This window comes from Myxocyprinus asiaticus, chromosome 37, assembly GCF_019703515.2.
Source record: "Myxocyprinus asiaticus isolate MX2 ecotype Aquarium Trade chromosome 37, UBuf_Myxa_2, whole genome shotgun sequence".
Taxonomy (NCBI): domain Eukaryota; kingdom Metazoa; phylum Chordata; class Actinopteri; order Cypriniformes; family Catostomidae; genus Myxocyprinus; species Myxocyprinus asiaticus.
The window spans coordinates 5,710,970-5,734,102 of record NC_059380.1 but is presented as its reverse complement, the minus strand read 5'-3'; the positions used below and the strand labels follow the sequence as shown (position 1 = coordinate 5,734,102).

The following is a 23,133-nucleotide window of genomic DNA, read 5'->3' as shown; positions in this document are numbered from 1 at the left end:
CTCTAGGAAGGGGAGCTCAATACACAGCCGAGCCAATATATGAATATGCCTAGTATGAATAACCATGTTCTTACACCTCCCAACTAGTAATGGGGACTCTAATTGCAAAAAGTGTCATGTCTGAAATGATGATATTGCATTCAAACTAGCAGATAAATTATGAAACCCCTGCAATACACAACACTTAAGCAAAATCCAAAAGCTCCATAAGAAGTGTCTGATAGGATAGAGAGACATCGGGTTTTGTGTGATTTACCTGATGGTGAGTCGGCCGAGGCCCCGTCACAAACTGATGGAGGAGGGATCAAGTAGAGGTCATCGGGAGCGAGAAAGGAGAAAAAGAAGAAGGGAGAGAGAGTGATTTACCTTGAATGACTTTGTATTTCCATTACAAATGAAACGAGAAGTGTAGCAGGTTAGTAACTCTCAATCAATAAGGCGCAATCAGCATTGAAATAGCACTACATGTTGAGTATTTAAATAAGACAAAAGTCAAAGCCATTGTCGTTGTTTTCCACGCAAACATGCCTACTTTCTATATAAATAAGGCTCATTATAGATAGCCTGATGCAATAAACATAGCAATATTACCGCCCGAGGAAAGCAGGCATTTAACTGCATTTTTTTTTTTTTTTAAAGAGATGTGTATGTATACATTTGGCCACTGTATATACTAAAAAACAATGATTTTTATCAACTTTACAGCTCAAATAATACATGAAATTTAAATGAAGAATTAATAAGTGCTTTTATAAAATTACAAGCTTCACATTTCTGCTTTTAAACTGCACAAACATTTGGCCCCATTCACTTCCATTGTAAGTGCCTCATTGTAACCCAGATTTTTGCTCTTTTTTTCCCCTTTTTTTTTTTGAAAGAAAAGGAGGGACAAGTTGAAATAAATTCTTGTGGCAATCAAAATTAAGTCACAAATGCTGCTGATTAAGCTTAACTTGTATTCAACCTGGAATATTTCTTTAAGCCATTATATACTGAAAATTACTGCATGCATGTGATTAATTAAAAAATGGTGCCTTTAAACATTGTGTCGCAACTGGTTCTCAAGTGTCACGTGACTGTTTGCGATGCTATATATACAGTTGAAGTCAGAAGTTTACATTCACCTTAGCCAAATACATTTAAACTCAGTATTTCACAATTCCTGACATTTAATCGTAGAAAACATTCCCTGTCTTAGATCAGTTAGGATCACTACTTTATTTTAAGAATGTGAAATGTCAGAATAATAGTAGAGAGAATTATTTATTTCAGCTTTTATTTCATCACATTCCCAGTGGGTCAGTTTACATACACTTTGTTAATATTTGGTAGCATTGCCTTTAAATTGTTTAACTTGAGTCAAATGTTCTGGGTAGTCTTTCACAAGCTTCTCACAGTAAGCTGCTGGAATTTTGTCCCATTCCTCCAGACAGAACTGGTGTAACCGAGTCAGGATTGTAGGCCTCCTTGCTCGCACACACTTTTTCAGTTCTGCCCGCAAATTTTCTGTCAGATTGAGGTCAGGGCTTTGTGATGGCCACTCCAATACCTTGACTTTGTTGTCCTTAAGCCATTTTGCCACAACTTTGGAGGTATGCTTGGGGTCATTGTCCATTTGGAAGATCCATTTGCAACCGAGCTTTAACTTCCTGGCTGATGTCTTGAGATGTTGCTTCAATATATCCAATAATTTTAGCCTAAAGGCTTGACATAATTTTCTGGAATTTTCCAAGCTGCTTAAAGGCACAGTTGACTTAGTGTATGTAAACTTCTGACCCACTGAAATTGTGATATAGTCAATTAAAAGGGAAACTATCTGTCTGTAAACAATTGTTGGAAAAATTACTTGTGTCACGCACAAAGTAGATGTCCTAAACGACTTGTCAAAACACATATACATATATATATTTGGTCCAAGTCAACCATTTCAAAAACTTTTTTTTTTAATTAAATTTTAGTTTTATAATAAAATAAATTAATATGTTGGCACAATTATATTTTTGTCTACAAAACGAATTTCAAACATTTAAGCATACTCCTTCAGATCAAAAGATTTTTAAGATCACGAGAAACATTTCAGTCAAGTGTTTCAATACTTTTGACCGGAAGTGTATATAAAAAAGAACCGTAAATTTTCTGACTGACATCTCCTTTTATGTTTCGCAGAATAAGAAGAAAACCATATTCAGTTAGAACAACATGGGGGTGAGTAAATGATGATACAATTTTCAATTTAGGATAAACTTTCACTTTAATGTGCATGGGAGGTGTGCAGGGCTTACCGGCCGAGTCTGTGGCTGTACGTTCATTGGCTGCGTCTGTGGCGAGAACACCAGTGAGGCAGAGCCCGCATTCTGAGCTGGGTTATATGGAGGCTAAGGAAGGGACAGGATAAGAGAAAGAGAGCGAGGAAAAGGTTAGATGTGGAACCAAGTAACAATGGCTCTGTTCCAAAAACTAGTGAGTTGCCTTTCTGTCTACTGCATACTAGGGCTGGGCGATATGGCAATATATATATATACATATATCGTTATGACAATGAAAAGTATCAACCGCTTAAGGTTTTACTATATCGTGTACATTGTCATATGTAAATATCCATGGCCGTATACATCAATTGGCTTGGTGTGTTCCAATCGACCAAATAGTGGCCTGCGAAGTGGACTTCACAAGATATTTAGTGATATTCCAATCCAAAGGGAGCGTTTGTGTATGGTTCGCACTCCAAACGACATAGGGAATATGGCTACATCGATACATCACTTTACAGGAAATGTAGAGGGAAATGTACCCAACAGTCAATTTTACTGACGTAGTTTGGCTAAAATAAAAGCTAAAATAAATTATCAAAAGGGGTTCGAGATGCTAGCACTTTTATTCAGCTTCATTTACCTGAGGTGTGCTTTCTATGCAGTTGTGCGCAAATGTAAAGCACACGAGATTCGTTACATCCATCATCATGACAACTGGCCATTTAACACTTAAGACTCACATGATATTACATAATGACAAAACTATATTTATATATATATATATTTATTTACATTTTTTTCTCCCCTTTTTCTCCCCAGTTTGGAATGCCCAATTCCCAATGCGCTCTAAGTCCTCGTGGAGGCGTAGTGACTCACCTCAATCCGGGTGGCGGAGGATGAATCTCAGTTGCCTCCGCGTCTGAGACCGTCAATCCGCGCATCTTATCACGTGGCTTGTTGAGTGCGTTACCGCGGAGACATAGCACGTGTGGAGGCTTCACGCTATTCTCCGCAGCATCCACGCACAACTCACAACGCGCCCCACCAAGAGCGAGAACCACATTTTAGCGACCACGAGGAGGACCCATGTGACTCTACCCTCCCTAGCAACCGGGCCAATTTGGTTGCTTAGGAGACCTGGCTGGAGTCACTCAGCACGCCCTGGATTCAAACTCACGACTCCAGGGGTGGTAGTCAGCATCTTTCACCACTGAGCTACCCAGGCCCCCATTTTTTTATATGTTTATATAATAAACAGCAACAGTCATTTAACTTACGGGCTATAAGTGGAGAAATACTGTATATAAATTTAAATATATAACAATACATTTTCATACACATGGATGTATTATACAAATGTATATACATTATATGGATGCACATTTATTTATATTATATTTATATGCATTTACACGAGTTTATTATGTCATCTTACTTGAAATTTCAACAGATATCCTGTGCTCAGTGAGTAGGGAGCAGTGAACACTGTGTAGGGACCCTGCGAATCGGAACGCAGCTTGAGACTAAGAGAAGTAAAGAAACATGGAGAAAGACATCTCCACAGAACACACAGAATGGGACGACTCCCGTACAAGTCAATAAAAATGAAGAGGAGCTTGTTATTAAAACAGGAGCGACATCTGTGGTGTGGATATGGTTTGGGTTCACAAAAGCCAAAACAGAGCTGAAACATGTAATCCGTAAACTGCAGCGTGACGATAATCACTCGCGCTAAAACAAACAATCTTTTTTACCACCTCAAAATGAAGCACGCAAAATAATATTATGAAAGCCAAAAGATGCGCTCCACATTAATTCGGTCAAAACAATCTTTGCAAGAAATGTTTCTATTAATATGATACTTATTTTCTGCAAAAGGTTTCTACATATTTTGGGATATTTTCTGCATTTTTGTAGGATATTTTTTTTTACTTGGGTATTATTTTCTTTGCTGCATTGCTCTGAGAAGATGTTGAGTTTCTTGAGGAAAGTTGATCATGGTCAAATTAATGATGCATTGGTCAAATTTACTAATAGAATGTGTATCAATGGGGGGGGGGGGGGTAAATAGCAGCAACATCAAAAAGTTGCACAAATAATTTCATTGAAATATAGTCCCCATTTATTCTTATCCAAATAGATAAAGAAACCTAGCTTTCTGATACCAAATGCAATGGGATAAAACCCTTTGACAACTGTTATTGTCTTATTTATTTTCTTTGAGTTTTTAATATTTTATGTTTCTTGTGTAAAAGTAGTAGTGGTTTTCATTTATAAAGTATTTAATTTACTGATTAGATTATCCAAAAATAGGTATTACAATATGGTTATTTAATATATAAACCCATTTTATTGTTTTTCCAGAAAAGTTTAACCATATTGTGATTTTTATTATTGTCGTGGTATAAAATTACTCATTTCGTGATATAAGATTTTGGTCATATCACCCACCCCTACTGCATACATAGGCAGCATCCTAACTCAAATGGAACCTCATAAGTGACTCATTTGGAGTGCTCTACATAGGCAGCAACTCCTTACATAATACAAGTAGTGCTGGTCACATGTATTGGTTCCAATATAATCACTTGCAGTATAAAACAGTGTATTTTAAAGTGTTTGTTATAGAGAGTACAGTATATACACACACACACGTCTAAACTGTATGTGTGTTTGGATCACTACAGCACCTGTGTCAGCTGGAATTTATAAAAAGGGACACTGTTCCTTCAGGCTTGTGGTAACCATGGTGACGAGAACGGTGCAAAAATCACTTATATCACAAAACAGTGTTGTGCATACTCAGTTTTGCGCATCTGTGTGTCAAAACATCAAATGTATTACATATAGAGTTTAACATGTGGGGTGTCAAATGATGTGCTGTAGCGTTTAAGTTGGTATGTGTCAAATAAGGTGACCTAGAAACACATGGCAAAATTTTTTTCAATGTTCAAGATTTTTCTCGTATCTTAAAATGCTAATATGTCAACTATAAGTAAGCCATTTGTAGGTTGATTTCCCAGAAAAGTGCAAAACACTGTGGCTCTACTTTGGAAAAATACAACATAAAAAGAAAAAAACTGTGCAGACAGACAGATGAAGTTGCCGCTATGATGATGATGTTGGCACACAAGGGTACTCACCCCTCCGCCCGTCTCCCAGCCCTTGAGGAAGCGGTACGATGGGGCAGCAGAGACAGATACCTGAGAGAGGGCTGGGGACGTGCCGTGGCCAGGAGGGGTTCCCGCCAGGTTTGGGTGGGTTTTGCTGAGGTTGTAAGGAGAGCCTGGGTGTCTGGATACCTGTGGGATGGACACATATACAAGGTTTTTTTTTAAATCCAGATCTGTTAAATTATTTAAAAATATATTAAAATTGCACTTCACATAAAACTGCTTGAATACACCTATTCTCTGATTAATACGCTGAGTATAAAGTCATTTTGAGGTTTTCTTTGGGGCTTAAAGTAAAATATGTCATGTGGTGTAACCGTCCATAGTAATAATTTAAAAAAAAAATCTAATTAAAAGCTGACATTCTTGACAAATGAAATGTTGGCATGAGTCATGCAGAATAATCTTTTATTAGTATTTGTTAAAATAATTTTGTCAACCAAATAAAAATAATGTTGTGTAACCAACTGGCTGGTAGCCATTTAAAGAAAAACATTATAATGACATATCATTTAATATCAATATTTAGACATTTTTATGAAAACACATTTTGTTCAAGTCATTTGGTGTGAACCTGAGAAAAATTTGTGACTATTTTTTACTCAAAAACTTATATTTGTAAAAAATATTTTTCACCTTGAAAAATATATGTTTGAGAACTTTTTGGAAGTTGGTATTTTAATACCTTTTACTTGATGGTTACACCACATGACTTTTTTAAAGTCATTATTATTATTATTTTATCTTTTTTTATTTTTTTTAAATGCTTATATATATATATATATATATACACACACACAGTACTGTGCAAAAGTTTTAGGCACTTGTGAAACATGTTGCATAGTGAGGATGTCTTCAAAAATAATGACATAAACAGTAAACATAAAAAAAGTTAAATCAATATTTGGTGTGATCACATTTGCCTTTAAAACAGCACCAATTCTCCTAGGACTCCTGGACACAGTTTTTCTTGGTTGTTGGCAGATAGGATGTTCCAAGCTTCTTGGAGATTTTGCCACAGTTCTTCTATCTGTTTAGGCTGTCTCAATTGCTTCTGTCTCTTTATGTAATCTCAGACTGACATGATGTTCAGTGGGGAGCTCTGTGTGGGCCATGACATCTGTTGCAGGGCTCCCTGTTCTTCTATTCTAATATTTTCTATTTGCAAAAGTAATGTTTGGGGTCTAACATTTATATTTCCTATTGACACACTAAAGCTGAAGATATAAATAACCATCTTAAGACAAATGCTTTTGTGAAACATCTAAGACTTTTGCACAGTACTGTATATATCCCAGTGTATCCAGAACTTTACGTTTTGGTTCATCACTATAAGCTATCATTTCATTAAGAAGGCATTCATGCAGGAAATAAGCATAGTTAAAGAGAGACTGAGAGAACCGGTAGAGACACAGACAAGAGAGGAGGAAAGAGAGACACAGAGAGACACTGGCAGGAGTCCAGAAGATTTTCAAGCAGGTTGGATTTAGTACTCGTGTGATACTCAAGATCAGAGAGAATAGGAGAGAGTGCAGATGAAAAAGGAGATAAAAGAGAGAGGAGTTGCTTAAATCATGGCAGGTGCATATATCTCCCTTTTCATTCACTGCAGAGAGACACAAGCAACAGGTGAAGTGTTGTGAAGCACCTATCACAACACTTCGTACTGCAAAGACCGGGCCCCACCCATAAATGGTGGCATCACACAACAGAGGGAAAATATGGTGTGTGCTGGTGAGTGAGTGTGTGTGTGTGTGTGTGTTCACTCACACTGTAGACCGCAGTCACCCCAGAGTGGGCAGGAAACATGCGTTCCTCCAGTGACAGCAGCCCTCCAGGGATCCTGGAAAGGGTAATGTTAGGGAAGTCTAGCAATTAGTGCTTGCAACAGATGGGAAAGGTCAACCCACCAACCAAAACTAAGTAGGTCTAAAACATTAAATATTAGACACAAAAACATCCAACATTCTCTTTCACAGTTTCAAACATTCAGGTCATTTAGTGAGAATGATGCAACTTCCTTCACACCAATTAATATTACTGTCAACTTCATCCAGTGATTTGTATTTGGGGCAAAGGTTTAAGAAATTTTCTCCCTCTCTTTCCCAAAATGTCCTATTCCCCCTTTCAGTACATACCGTACCTCCACCAGCCAGGAAGGTGTAAGCCAGAAATCCTGACATGGAATTCCAGACATGTGAGAAACGGATCTGTGCATCGTTTAACCCAAATTGTGCTCTAACACTTTTAACAAACGTTAAAAATAAGCTGCGAAATTCCTCACATTCCACAATCTAAATTGGAATAAAAAATAAATAAATAAATAACAAAAAAAGTTTCTTTCAAGGCCACATCCACACAAATCCGTTTTCGCTTGAGAACTCCATTTTCAGTTTCCTTAAATCATCGTTTTCCAAAGTATGCTGTAACAGAGAGCGTTTTTAAAAGTCTCAGTTTTTGGTGGAGGGAAATGCCGTTCTAGTGTGGATGAAAAGCTTAAATGTAACAATGTGTTTTCAAACGAAACTGAATTAGTGTGGACGTGGCCTAAACTCTATGTACCTCTTTACAGTCTGTTGCACCATTCTGTGATTTGTAATGATGAAAAACATGCAGAGTTTGCAACTGGCGAGTTATTAAAAGTGAAGTGTGTAACATCTAAGCCACTAGCATCACAAAAACGGAACTGCAAAAAATTATGACTGTTTTCAAACAGGCCTTTAGTTGAGCAAACAAATATTCTCACCCCAAACTAACACCATTAGTTGAGCCAATGTTGCTGTGTCAGCTGGGCAGGACGCTCAAACGAACAAACAAACGTTTTAATAGCACCAGTGTTTAGACTTTTCTGGGAAATGAACCTACAAATGGCATACTTACAATTGTCCCTGCATATTAAAGGGAAAAGTTCTCCCAAAACTGAAAATTCTCTTATCATTTACTCACCCTCCTTTCTTCAGCAGAACACATTTGAAAAAAAAAAAAAAAAAAAAAAATTTTTTTGGGAAAAAAATCTCAGCTCTGTAGGTCCTTAAAATGCAAGTAGATGGTGATTGACTTTTGAAGCTCCAAAAATCACAGTCAGAATAAATGTCATCCATACGACTCCAGCTGTTAAATTAATGTCTTCCAAAGCGATACGATCGCTTTTGGTGCGAAAAAATATCAATATTTAAGTATTACGTAACTATAAACCAATGCTTCGGGTAAGCTTCACGAGAGCGCAGAGATCACGTGGTCTCTCGTGTGACGTATTCGAGTTGCCATGATACGGACGTAATCTCACGTTCTCCACTCGGTTGAGACATCCAGGATAAGCATACAAACGCACCGTTGTGAGTAAAGAAACAGATAAATATAGATCTAAACCAAAACCAACCAAGCTACAGTACAGCGTTCCTTCTATTCACTTGTAAACAGCGCTGCTCTTCCGGCTGTGTCAGTTCTCAGGTTTCTCACGTGCCAACGCGATTACGCCACACGCGCATACTACTGCTGATCAGAAGCCATGGATTATAGTTGAAAACTACTTAAATATTGATCTTTTTCACACCAAAAGCGATCATGTTGCTTTAGAAGACATTCATTTAACCACTGGAGTCATATGGATGAAGTATATGCTGACTGTCTGCATATTGTTTTTGGAGCTTCAAAAGTCTGATCAGCATCCACTTGCATTTTAAGGACCTACTGAGCTGAGATATTTTTCAAATTTTCTTCAAATGTGTTCTGGTGAAGAAAGAAAGTCAAACATAACTGGGATATCATGAGGGTGAGTAAATAATGAGAAAATTGTCAGTTTTGGGTGAACTATCCCTTTAAAGGGGTAGTTCACCCAAAAATGACAATTTTCTCATTATTCACCCTCATGCCATCCCAGTGTATGACTTTCTTTCTTCTGCTGAACACAAACAAAGATTTCTCAGCTCTGCAGGTCCATACAATCCAAGTGAATGATGACCAAAACTTTGAAGCACCAGAAAGCACATAAAGGCAGCATAAAGTGATCCATATGACTTCAGTGGTTTAATCCATGTCTTCTGAAGAGATCCAATTGATTTGGGATGAGAAAAGATGAAAATGTAACTAAAAATTTGCAGTCTCCTAGGCGATCATGATTTCAAGCTCAATTACCCTACTTAGCACCATAGTGCTCTACGCATGCGTAAAGCACTATAAGTTTAATCAACCTTTAAATCATGATCCAAAAAAAAACTGCCTTTATGTGCTTTTTGGAGCTTCAAAGTTCTGGCCACCATTCACTTGCATTGTGTGGACCTATAGAGCTGAGATATTCTTCTAAAAATCTTTTTTGTGTTCAGCAGAAGAAAGAAAGTCATACACATCTGGGATGGCATGAGGGTGAGTAAATGATCAGATAATTTTCATTTTTGGTAGAACTATTGCTTTAAAGCATTAGTTGACCTAAAAATAAAAATTCTGTAATTATTACTTTCATGTTGTTTCAGATCTGTATTTGGACTACTTTTTGTGGAACACAAAATGAGAATATTAGGGACTGAAATCCTCAGTCCCCATTGACTTTCATTGCATCTTTTTTTCCAAACAATGAAAGGGAATGGTGACTGAGGCAAACATTCTAAAAGTCATACAGGTTTGGAACAACATGAGGGCGAGTAAATGAAGACAGAATTTTCATTTTCAGGTGAACCATCTCTTTAAGCTGAGATAAAAGTACTCCCTTTATTTTAAAACTCCCATGAACTCCACATGACATCTCTTTGATTTTACCTACTGCAGATCATTTAAAGTATGTTTAAAGGCTTGACAACTTTCACACAACACTTAAAGTCAGACAATCTTCCCTAAAGGAAGTCCTCCAGCAGGGTCAGAGAGTTTATAATGACTGCTGTGCTCTCATACCTGCCTGAAGTATTCTGTGACAAGAACGGGCCACTCAGAACAGACCTAAAAGTTATACACAAATAACAAAAAAAAGACGGATGGATGGAAGAGACAAGAAGGCAGGAACCTGTTCTGACAGTTATGTCATCTGTGTCGGTAACCGAGAGATGATTTGATCACATGGTTTCAGGGAAAACGGAGGTCTGGCTTTGCTCCTTCATGTGTTTCATGCACTCATGAACACTTTTTGACTTTTAAGTGAAATCTTGCCCTCTGATTCTCTCTCTCTCTCTCTCTCCCTCTAGCCCTTTGGCCCTCTGCCATCCTAAACTCTGAGAAAAAAGGGGGATTAAAAATTTTGGCTGACGATTAATTGTCAAATAAATAATTGAGATGATGATGATTAATTGTCTATTTTAGTGCTTTCCCAATTAATTGTGATATAAATTGTAAGTGTCTCACTGTAACCGTGATTTTTGCTTTTTCGAAATAAGTCAAAAAAAATTTTTTTTCAAACAACCAACCGACTAGTCAATTATGAAATTTGGTATTTTTGCACATCCCTAAATATAATTTATTTTTTATTAATTAATAATTAAATCAAGGTATTTTTACAAAATAAACATGTACATATCTGTTTCCACCAATGCAAAAACTAAATCCTGTAGGAAACACTAATTACAGTTGTGCGTTAGATTTCCGTAACCCACTGAAATTAAGCAACATCTCAATCTTTTTTCTCTCATTTTTAAAACTCACGTCATATTCTTGAGGTACTGAGATAATTGTTCTTCAGCATCTCCTTTGCAAATGTCCTATTAGTGCCAAGGTCTTCCTGTTTAATACAGAGTAGAGCAAATACAGAGAATGGTAAGGGATGAGAGAGAGCAAAACTCTGTGGCCTTAAACTTTCATATTAGCTTCCTGTAAATCCAATTATGCACCATATGGACAGGGGAGATGTTTTCACAGTAAATATAGCTGTCACTGTGTTTGTCGGCAGACAGAATCATGCATATCAGGAAAACTAGACTGTAAACTGTACCTGGCAGGCAGAGGAACTACAGCTGAGGGAGACACAGACTGTAAAAAAAAAAAAAAGATTCATCCCTTGCTACATGAACCTCCACAAAGGTCAGACTATGCTATATAGAGCAATATGATTACCAGGACTAGATCTTCGCCTCTCGGGAAGGTGCAGACTGCAAGAACCAGTTATGATCTTCAGTAAAAACACCATGTTTTCAGAGTCATGCAGCAACCATGTCTTCACAGATAACATCTTATCACCTGGCCAAGTTGCAGAGCTGACTTTGAAATTGAGGACCTGTACTCCACGGCTATATACAGTATATATAAATATAACATCTATATATAAATGCTCCGAGCTGTTCGAGGAATATGCAAGCTGTGCATATATAAAATGTATGAAATGCAGTTTATCCACACTGAAGATACTGCAGCAATAAACCCTAACCTAGCCTAACCCTAACCAAACCCTAACACAAGAACTTTGACTGATCAGGATAGAAATGTCAATGTCAAAAGAATAGCCTAAATATGATAGGAAAATAATAATAAATGTAATAAAGGTATATTAAAATATAACAATGAGAAAAATGAAGTGCAAAGAGGTCAATTTAATTCTATTTCGAAAGGTTAACATTATTTAAATTATCAGGGCATACTCTGAGTAAATAATTTAGGTCAAAAGGGGTTCAGCTGACAAAAAAGTTTGGAAACCCCTGACCTAGGCGATTGTTGGCAGGCAGTGGGAAGCCTCACACTCTGAATGCTAAGCAGTGCTGCCATTGTCTGAGGGGTGCAGCAGCAGTCGCATATGTTACCCATTGCTCTGGCAACCATTCCCTCTAACACCCCAACCCCCCCCCTACACACACACACACACACACACACACACACACACACAAGCTCTTGGTGAAGCATCATTACCAAAGGCATGCTCCCCGAGTAGGAATCCTGTCCACTAGAAAGAGAACTGAAGTTAATTTGCACAATGAAGCAACACAGTATCTCCCAAGCGCAGGGAGGGAGTACAATTACTATTTATGCAATCACAAACATTCTACAACTGGAAGACACTGATATGCATCAAATGATGTAATCAGTGTTATCCAACCTAAGTGTAACCATGTGTGCACACAATAGTTCATTTCAAAGGCCACATGTTTTTGCGGAGGTTTGTGGACGCCGTTAATCACAGCTGAATCGTCTAGGCTAAAATGATACGATTTCCAATTGCAATGCAATAACAAATTATTCTGAAATCAGTTTGGGAACTAGATAGGTAAAGTTTATCAAGACAAACTTTGATGTTGGCTTGAAAGTTTAAACTAGTTTTAAATGTTTTAAGCTTGATGGTTATACAGACAGACAGCTAGCAGCTAGAAACTGCAGTTTGAACAAAGTCTTTCTAGCAAGTCACTCCACCGTCTGCCATATCTGGAACGCTCCCGGGAGGTTATTTCCAGTCATGCCAGTGCAGCTCCTATCTACTTGAATGGTGGAACACCGAAATCTCAAAAACGGTTGGTCAAGATTACGATCAAGGAACATATTTCAAATCAGCAGTAAAATCTGACAACGCTGATATCATTAATTGTCTTTCTTTACCTCAGATTGCTCTAAGAAAATGCAATTTTCCCAGCTTGTATAGCTAATGCGCATGCGTGTTCACAAGATGATTGACAGGCGATGTCTGTATCCAAAAGGTGATTGGCTCTTTTTCCTGTAAGGCGGGACTTCCTTTCTACACCTGTTGACCGTTGGGCGCTTGCGCCTCGTGGTTGGGCGTTCCAATTTCTTCCATTAATTTTAATAGAAGTGACCCGTCTCTGCTAAATAGTCTCTCTTTTGAATTAACGAGCATTCCGATGGCCCATTTGAACATTCTTTCAATGTAAAGGCATTTTCACACTTGGTTCGTTTCAGGAGTCTGAGTGCAGTTCGTGGGATTTTTGACCCATATATGAACACTCCAAATGATCTCAGTTTGTACGGTTTGTACTCAGAGTACGGTTCGCTTGCAGTCTTTGGTTTGGTTCACTAATAATATGCTTTTTGAAAAGCGCTCTGGGCTCATTTGTTTTTCCCATTCGCGTAATGCCAAACATGTTTGGCCCAGACAGGTTCCCGTACTCAGGAAATGACAACATGAGCACGGGAGAGACGCGACGAGCCGCTTGCTCTGTTTCTATGGAGATGACAGCATGAGGAGCATATTAAACTACCGTAAACTTCACATGAAACAAACTCAAAGGTCTTTAGTTAGTGTTCTGAGCAAATGAAGATTCGATAGTTTAACTGGACACCTTGAAAGCCACATGAAAGTTAATAAATTATGACAGGAATATTTATTGTATTCTATGAATGGAATAAACCCGAGGTTGTCAGTAGATTAAACATAAATTGTGACAAACAAAAAAAATATTTTTGTTTGGCATTAATAAGACTAATCAGCATGATTGAATGTTGAATTTTGCCTTTAAATCCAACATTATAAAAATACAATGCTGTGGTGGTGGGGGCGTGTTTAAGCACCGGTTTGTGAATGGAGAGCGAGATCAGGAGATGAGAACGGTAAGGATCATCACCTGGCAATGATTGTCTCTAACAGCTGTTTCAATGCAGTGAAAGTGGAGATGAGCTTTAAAAGCGAGCCAGACACCAGTCAGAGGGGAAGAGTTACGAGACCTGAGTTGGAGAAAGATTGTATTGTTTTATGTCTGCTGAAAAGCATAGTTTCTGAGTGTGACTGCTGCAAAATGTAAATATTAAGTTTAAAGGAAATAAAAAAATACCATTTGAGTTGGATTCACCGTCTCCCGCTTCCACCTTTTCTGTGAACATCTGTTACACTGGTGCCAAAACCCGGGATTAAGGGAGTAAGAACACCGCCATGAATCCCTCACCTCTGGAGGACATGGTCAAGAACCTCACCAGCATCCACCAGACACAGCATCAGGCCCTCCTCGAGCTGTTAACCGAACAGGAGCAGTGAATCATTGCGTTCCTCCAGGCCCAAGCGGAGGACCGGCAGATGTTCAAGAGCTTGCTGCACCAGGAGGGTGTTGCGCCGTGACCCCGGACCCCATGACTGCCCCGCCCCAGTTTCTGCTAGTCAAGATGGGCCACCTAGACGATCCGGAGGCCTTCTTGGAGCTCTTTGAGCAGACAGCAGGGGCATGTGAATGGCCGAGCACCTAGTGGGCAGACCGGTTAATTCCACTGCTGTCTGGGGAAGCCCAACTCGCGGCGCAGCTTTACCAGCGGAAAACCTCCTGGTGTACGCTGACTTGAGAAAAGCCATGGGTCGGCAGGACACCCGAGCAGCAGCGCCAGTGCTTTCGCTCCCTGACCATTGGCGAGCACAGCCACATGTTTGCCTTCGCCCAACAGCTCTGGAACGCCTGCCGGAGGTGGTTGCTGGCTGAGCAACGCGACGTCGGAGCTGTCATTGATCTGGTGGTACTGGAGCAGTTCATCGCTTGACTTCTGAGAGGGACGGTACAGTGGGTCCAGTGCCACCACCCAGCGTTGCTCCAAATGGCCATCCAGTTGGCAGAGGACCACATGGCGGCATATTCAGGAGCCGGCGAGTCCCGAGACCCTTCTCTCTCTCTCTCTCTCTCATTCTCCTGTCTCCCCTCCTACCCCGCTTTCCGTCCTGTTCCTCCTCCCCGGAAGGAGCCCCTCCCATACCAGCTCCTTGACTCCGGGGATTGCACTTCCCGCCGGTTTCCCCTGCCCCTCTCCGCTCTCACACCCAGGGTGGTGGACCCGCTGTCATGGGCGCGGGCGTGGAGCCTGGGCCGGTCTGTTGGAGCTGCGGGAAGCCCGGGCATTTCCGGGACCAATGCCCGCTGATGGAGGTGGGGACATGACGCACCGCAGGCCGCACCCGATCGAACTGGGATGTACCGCATACCTATGAGTATTGAGGGGGGTACACACCAGGCCTTGGTGGATTCAGGTTGCAACCAATGCAACCAGTGCATGGGGATATCCACGATTATCCTGTAGTGACCGTGACGATTCATTTTCGGGGACAAAAGCATAGTGTTGAGGCTGCAGTTAGTTCGTGCCTCAACCATCTGCTAATTTTGGGCACAAATTCGCCAGCGTTTTCCACATTATTAAGGGAAGTTTGTGTGGATGGGTCCTGTAACAGAGCATTTCGGTGTGGGATTTGTGATATGCTGGCTAGGGAGGCGGAGCTGGGCCCATTTACGTCAGTCCCATGACAGGATGACATAAGGGAGGGGGAAGTCTTGGCTTCCCAAGCCCTAGAGGATTTCCCAAAGGGGATTTCCCTCTGGAACAGACGCAAGACTCTTTGGCATGCCTTCAACCAAGTAAGAGTGGTTGATGGTCACCATCTTCAGCCAGACACTGCACTCGCCTATCCATATTTTTCTATTATAAATGACCGATTGTATCGAATGACGCAGGATGCTCAGACAAAAGAAGATACGACCCAGTTATTGATACCGAATAACCGTCAGGAAATGTTATTCCAGACGGCTCATTATAATCCGATGGCAGGTCACTTAGAGCAGGAAAATGTAACTCTGTGAATTCACCGGCCACCCCAAGAGCGCTTTTGTGCCCGCTTCCTTTGATCGAGGTCCCCTTCGATAGAATTGCCATGGACCTCGTCGGGCCATTAGAGCGGAAGGCATGTGGGCATTGCTTTGTGTTGGTTCTGGTGGACTACGCAACGCAATATCCAGAAGCCGTGCCTTTGCGCAACATCTCAGCACATAGTGTTGCGGAGGCACTCTTCAAAATTATCTCCTGAGTGGGGATTCCGAAAGAAATCCTCACTGATCAAGGCACTATTTTTATCATTGGGCATTAAATCGATTCGGACAAGCGTGTACCACCTGCAAACGAATGGCTTGGTCGAACGGTTTAATAAAACCCTGAAAAACATGATTCGTAAGTTTGTGCACGAAGATGCTCAGAATTGGGATAAGTGGCTTGAACCCCTGTTATTCGCAGTGCGAGAGGTCCCACAAGCCTCCACGGAGTTCTTCCCATTTGAATTATTGTATGGGTGTAAGCCTTGCGGGTCTTAGATGTCATGAGGGAAAATTGGGAGGAGGGACCTTTAAACAGCGAAAACTAAATTCAAAACATTCTTGACCTGAGAGCAAAACTCCACACATTGGGGCAACTATCACAGGAGAATTTGCTACAGGCTCAAGAACGTCAGACCCAGCTGTATAACAGGGGAGCTCAGCTACAGGAATTTACACCGGGAGATAAAGTCCTTGTATTACTACCCACATCAAGCTCTAAACTGCTCGCAAAGTGTCAAGGGCCCTTTGAGGTCACACGGCGAGTCAGGGAAGTTGATTATGAGGTTAAACAAATGGATAGTGGTGGAGCACGTCAGATTTACCACCTCAGCCTCTTAAAACCGTGGAGGGAGGAGGTCCCCGTGGCTTTAGTGACGGTGGTACTGGAGAGGGAGGAGCTCTAGCCTGAGGTGAACTTAAAAGCCAATTGCAGCACCCCGGTCACTCGGTTCCTCCTTTTCTGTGAACATTTGTTACAAATGCATTCAGTTCTGTTGCATTACTTTTCTCTTTTAATGTATAAAACAATATGTAATAACACACAATTACATAATATTGATGCCAAAGATCACTAAAATACGTTTTATTGAACAAAGACACCTGTTCTCATGCTGCTTATTTGTTTTGAGAGCATTGAACAAGTTTATATTATCTTATACAAGTTAATATGTAAAACTACTGGTACTCTTAACATTAAATAGCACTAATAATAAAATAATAATCAATATTATATTTTTTTAAGTGGTCTCAGCGCCACAAATGACACCGAGTGTGAATGCAAAAAGGACTGAGACCCTGTAACTGGTAAAGTGGACCAAAAAGAGATCTGAGCCCACTTTCAAGGTCTCAGACAGTGTGAACACAAAGAGAACTGGGTCCTTTTTCACTTGGTCCACTTTTTGGCCCACTTAAAGCGGTCTGATTTAAAAAAAAAAAAACTCATGTGTGAACAGTCTATGGGATTTTTCCATTTTATGATTGTGCACTGTGTATAAACCGTAAGTCCAATTAGTTAGAAAATACATAACGTACTATTCCAGAACAGTCTGAAGGTCTGTGCTGAGTTTGGTGGATGTAGCTTGAAAGCTCAATGAGGAGTTAGTGTTAGAAATTTTGGTCTCAATTTAGGGATTTTGAAATAACAGTATGCTGGCTTCGTCAAGGCAATATAATTATAATATATATATTATATATAATTATAAAACCATTGAAATTTAACACAAAAAGGTCTGCAGCAAAAGCTGTGATTATTTTTTTATTCTTTTTTTATCCTCTTTTCTCCCAATTTGGAATGCCCAGTTCCCACTACTTAGTAGGTCCTCGTGGTGGCGCGGTTACTTACCTCAATCTAGGTGGCAGAGGACAAGTCTCAGTTGCCTCCGCTTCTGAGACCGTCAATCCGCGCATCTAATCACATGGCTCGTTGTGCATGACACCGCGGAGACTCCGCATGTGGAGGCTCATGCTACTCTCCACGATCCACGCACAACTTACCACGTGCCCCACTGAGCACCCACGAGGAGGTTACCCATGTGACTCTACCCTCACTAGCAACTGGGCCAATTTGGCTGCTTAGGAGACCTGGCTGGAGTCACTCAGCACACCCTGGATTCGAACTCGCGACTCCAGGGGTGGTAGTCAGCGTCAATACTCGCTAAGCTAACCAGGCCCCCAAAAGCTGAGATTATTGATCAAAAGTTTAAAACTCTAAATCTCTAGACATCTGACCTTTCTGGTTTAGAGCTCATTCAAGGCATCAAAATCAGTTTATAGAAAGATCGCTTAAAGTGTTTACTTGTGTCCTCATGGCAACAAAGCTAATATATTGGACATAGTTTTACACTTATAAGGTTAGCAAGCGATATTATCACACCAAAATCATAATTCTAGTATAATGTTTATGTCTTGTGGCTATACTTTTGAAACAATATGTATTATAGTGTTTATGGACTGGCCCCAATTACTTCTATTGTAAGTGCCTTGCTTTAACCGTTATTTTTGCTCTTTTTTTTTAATTTATTTTTTTGTATAAATGAGGGACGTTGAATTTGTTTTTTGTGGTAATCAACATTATGCCACAAATGCTGTCAATTGCGTTTAACTTGTTTTCAACTAGGGAATATCCCTTTGATTTTAGACGCTTGTTGTCAACTTATATTTCTGGTTACTATGTGCAAAATCAGTGCATGCAGAAGGCAACTGAGGTGAGTAAACGGTGACATCCTAACCAGTTATCACATGTGAATATCCATGTTTACAAAAATAATTGAGGACTGGTTTGCCTCTTTGTGTACCATTTCCCTGTTTTTTACATGCAAGGGAAATTGAATGGCAACTGTGGTTTTAAAGAGAAGTTCACTTTGCAAAAGAGGATTAGCTGAGGAAGTCAGACACATCAAATTGGTATCAGTTTTACTCTACTATATACTTAAGTATTTGTCGGACGTACACGGATACCGCAGACATAATATTAGAGTCACTTCAAAGCATCAAGCAATGCCTTCTGCACAGAGCTCGTGTAAATATATATGATTGACTATTCATTTGCAACAGAATAAACTAATAATGCCTCAGACTTGCAGAACAACAGAAATTCTCTGAGCTCAAGAGGGTGACCCAGATTTGCAGTATACATGATTGCTCAATTGCTTAGCTCAGCTGTGATTGAACAGCCTTTACTGGACTGATTCCTCAACGTCACATCAAACCAGGCAGGGATTCCTTTCATACATTTATCTTGATCCAAACTAGTGCTCAAAGCATTCATATGACCTGTGATTAACTAGACAACCAGACAAGAGCACCGTAGTCTCGCATCCGTTTTTGAAATTGTCTTGAAAAATGTCTTGAGGTTCAGGTTAGAGATGACAGTAAAACAGATTGAAATGTGGATAGTTTTGTGACTTGCCAGAACAGAAAATACAGTAGCCCCAAAAATTCCTTGGACACTTTTTGTGGCATAATGTTGACTAAAACAAAAATTAATTTCGACTCATCCCTCCTTTTCTTTAAAAAAAAGGTCAAATCTAGGTTACAGTGAGGCACTTGCAATGGAAGTGAATGGGGCCAGTTTTTATAGGGTTTAAATGCAGAAATGTGAAGCTTATAATTTTATACAATCACATATTAATTCTTCTGTTTAAACTTGTGTATTATTGGAGCTGTGAAGTTGTTTAAATGGTCGTTTTCATGGTCGAATTACGAAGTTACGTCATCATGGCAAATTGGAAATAACGTTACACAGAAAAGGTTATTAAAGGTTAAGGTTAAGGTTATTAAATTATCTTATTCCACTAAAATCATATAATAATGCATATTGTTTATGTCTATATACTTTTGAAATAATAAGTATTTTAATGTTTATGGACTGGCCCCATTCATTTCCATTCGGGATGTCAATTTTCAGAAATTTACATGGAGGACTCCAAATATTATGTGCATGTAGCCTACTGTTTAAATATAATTTACATTAATACACTTAAGGAATGCAACTATTGGCATTTTCCTCTTAAATATTCTTAGTTCAGTCTATTTTAATACATTTAAACTGTTTAATACAAATATGTGAATTGTTAAATTACTGTTAATGAATTAGGCTACTGTTAAAAATAGCTTGTGTATAAGATATATCACTCATGCATATCTGAGTTCATTAAAACTTCACGTTGTGGATCGTGGGACATTTCGGAACTTTGGGCAAATTTTTTATTTGAAATTATGTCAAATCATAACACGCTGCGTAAACATAGTACTTAACATACCGTTTCTAAGGTGACAATGGTGAGATGTCAGCTGAATGTACCTTCGTGCTTTCCCGGTGATCGCTGACGTAATTGTGGGTTGGGATGAAACAAGAAGATCAACAGTGCATGTTGTCATGGACTTTAACACACTATCATGGTGTGTGCAGAAAATGTTAATTTAAAGAGAAACGCTCCAACACCGTTTACATTGAGCCCACTTCATCTGGCATCTGTGCCGAATAATGACATGCAGCCTGCAAGTGCCCTCTAGCGGCGGGTGACTGTATAGACAGCCTTACACCTTGTCCTAACCAGACACGGCAAGATAAGATTCCAGCAACAAGCAATCTGTCTGTCCACACCAGGCGCGACGCAACACTGCGATATTCATACACTAAAATGAAGATAATTGACAATAAAAGGTAGAAAACAGAGCAATCACAGACGGAACGGTGTGTTCATTGAACGCAACCCATTTTCTTACATAAACACTGTAACGCTTTCTACGGCAAGCCCCGAGGGGATAAATGCACAATCACACACTTACACAGGGAAAAGTTACTTTATGAATCGCATCCTTATTCAGTCTGTTACAATTGTTTATGTTCACGCGGCACTCCTGTTGTTATTTCAACAGGAAAAACATTCATATTTATTATAAATGTGGTTCTCGCTCTCGGTGGGGTGCGTGGTGAGTTGCGTGTGGATGCTGCGGAGAATAGCCTGAAGTCTCCACAGGTGCTATGTCTCTGTTGTAACGCACTCAACAAGCCACGTGATAAAATGCACGGATTGACGGTCTCGTCAGATGTGGAGGCAACTGAGATTCATCCTCCGCTACCCGGATTGAGGGGAGTCACTACGCCACCACGAGGACTTAAGAGCGCATTGGGCATTCCAAATTGGGGAGAAAAAAATAAATAAACCCCTAATTTCCATTGTAAGTGCATCACTGTAACCCAGATTTTTTTTTTTTATCCTGTCAATTGAGCTTAACTTTTATTGGATCCGAAAAATTCTGCTAACGTTAAAGGAATAGTTCACCCAAAAATAAAAATTCTCTCATCATTTACTCACCCACACGCCATAACATGTATGACTTTCTTTCTTCTGCAGAACACAAATGAAGATTTTTAGAAGAATATTTCAGCTCTGTAGGTCCATACAATGCAAGTGAATGGTGACCAAAACTTTGAATCTCAAAAAAGCTGTAAAAGTCATTCATATGACTCCAATCATGACTTCAAACTCGATTAAACTTCATAGTGCTTGGTGCATGCGCAGAGCGCTAGGAAGTGTAATCGAGCTTAAAATCATGATCGCCAAGGAGACTGCAATGGCAAGATGTACAGTGAAAAAAAAGTTATATTTTGGTCTGTTCTCACCCAAAATTGGTTAGTTCGCTTCAGAAGACATGGATTAAACCACTTGAGTCATATGGATTACTTTTATGCTGGCTTTATGTACTTTTTGGAGCTTCAAATTTCTGGCCACCATTCACTTCAATTTTATGGACCAACAGAGCTGAAATATTCTTCTAAAAATCTTTATTTTTTATTTTTGGGTGAACTATCCCTTTTCAATATACGGTTCCCGTTTGGTTATTTTGATTGGGAACCAACTCCTAACGTTCTAGAAACGTCCTGGGAACCAAAAATGATTAGACGGGCGTAGGAAATTCAGCAGGTAACCAGCATAAAGACAGATTCTGATAGCTATGAAACTATGATGAACCATGTGAACACAAAACTGGGATTGTCAAGTTCAATGAACAAAGCGAGTGCCAAGACGATCCCAAACACGCAGCATCTTTCCTCTCAAAGCAATGAACCAACACAGGTGATCATCACCAACTACACCTCTTTGTTTCGATCAGACACATTAAGCTAATAAAAGCTACTGATATAATCGATTACCAGCCATCAACCTCTGAGCAGTAATCTAATGTTTACAATTCAGTAAAGCATGATTCAAAATGTAAACAAACAGCAAGTCAGCCACTGCGCTTATGGTTATCGATTTCCCCATTGATAACCGTTATGGGACACAAGGGGCTTTGTTATTAGTGAAGGATACTGGGTAGGCGGCACGGCTGGCGGCGGAGCAGCGCTCTGAGCTCCCGGTGGTAACGACACGGAGGTCAGCGCTGCGCGGAGCTGCGTTGGCGGTGCCGGTCCGGTTACAGGTCCAGTCGGATTCGGGACGACTTTCTGTGGCAAATTCATTGCAGGTATTCAAACAAAAACAAACAATACGCAGCTGCAAACGGTCGCGCGTTCCAAAGATAACTGGCCGTTTCTTCTCTCTACGGAGGCCGGAATGTGTATATAAATCCTTATGCCATGGATTTGATTCATCAGATCTGGCTGTTAGTACAAAAAATTGTCATTTTATCACTGAAGTCGGGGGACGTAGATGCTCTGTGCATGGGGACAGTAGGGGCGTTTGTGTCCCCCTCCTGCCACCCTGGTTGAATTCTTCTTACGCTTTTCTTCTCCTCCTCAGATGACCGTTATTCCCTCCGCTTTGCTTAATAACATCACCTCAGCGAGTCGCATTGTAAGAATTCCTCATTATGTAGAATTTCTGATGGAGACTTCGCTCAACATGGCGTTGCTGCGGCTGCTTCCAACAGTCCGGCTGGACGGACGGTTCGGCAAACTTCGGGCGGATTCGGAGGGGCGCTCGGATTCACCTGACGTCATAAAGGCATTCGCCACATGCCTGCACTGTTTCACACACCGATTGGCATCTCCATAGCATTCGAGACAAATGAGTCACAATGATACGTGATGATAGATTTAAAAACTGCAATTTCACATTTATAAATGGTCCCGCACAGTTTTTTGTATTGCAGAGAGCACAATTCTGCCAATTATTAAAAAATGATGTACTTTTGAGGAACCCTTAAATAAACCTTTGTGATATTAATTAAACAGATATATTTGCTGATGTTTTAGAGTATGTATGCTGAAATTTCAGTAATAGTGTGATG

General features: G+C 40.0%; 1 protein-coding gene across 5 annotated transcripts in view; it reads right to left on the bottom strand.

Annotated features, from left to right (window-relative positions):
• LOC127427564 (eukaryotic translation initiation factor 4 gamma 3-like) overlaps positions 1 to 22,661 on the bottom strand; it is a 94,191-nt gene extending 71,530 nt beyond the window's left edge. For 3 of the 5 annotated variants that reach the window (XM_051675198.1, XM_051675199.1, XM_051675200.1), the window contains exons 1-6: positions 22,215 to 22,661; positions 7,196 to 7,268; positions 5,396 to 5,554; positions 3,688 to 3,750; positions 2,283 to 2,375; positions 257 to 289 (exon numbers count right to left, since the gene is read on the bottom strand). In XM_051675198.1, coding sequence (XP_051531158.1) covers positions 257 to 289; positions 2,283 to 2,375; positions 3,688 to 3,750; positions 5,396 to 5,554; positions 7,196 to 7,268; positions 22,215 to 22,363 — 570 coding nt within the window. In that variant the 5' untranslated portion in view covers positions 22,364 to 22,661. The remainder of the gene's footprint in view (positions 1 to 256; positions 290 to 2,282; positions 2,376 to 3,687; positions 3,751 to 5,395; positions 5,555 to 7,195; positions 7,269 to 22,214) is intronic. The other 2 variants (XM_051675201.1, XM_051675202.1) reach the window with 1 other exon arrangement.
• Between the last annotated feature and the right edge of the window lie 472 nt (positions 22,662 to 23,133).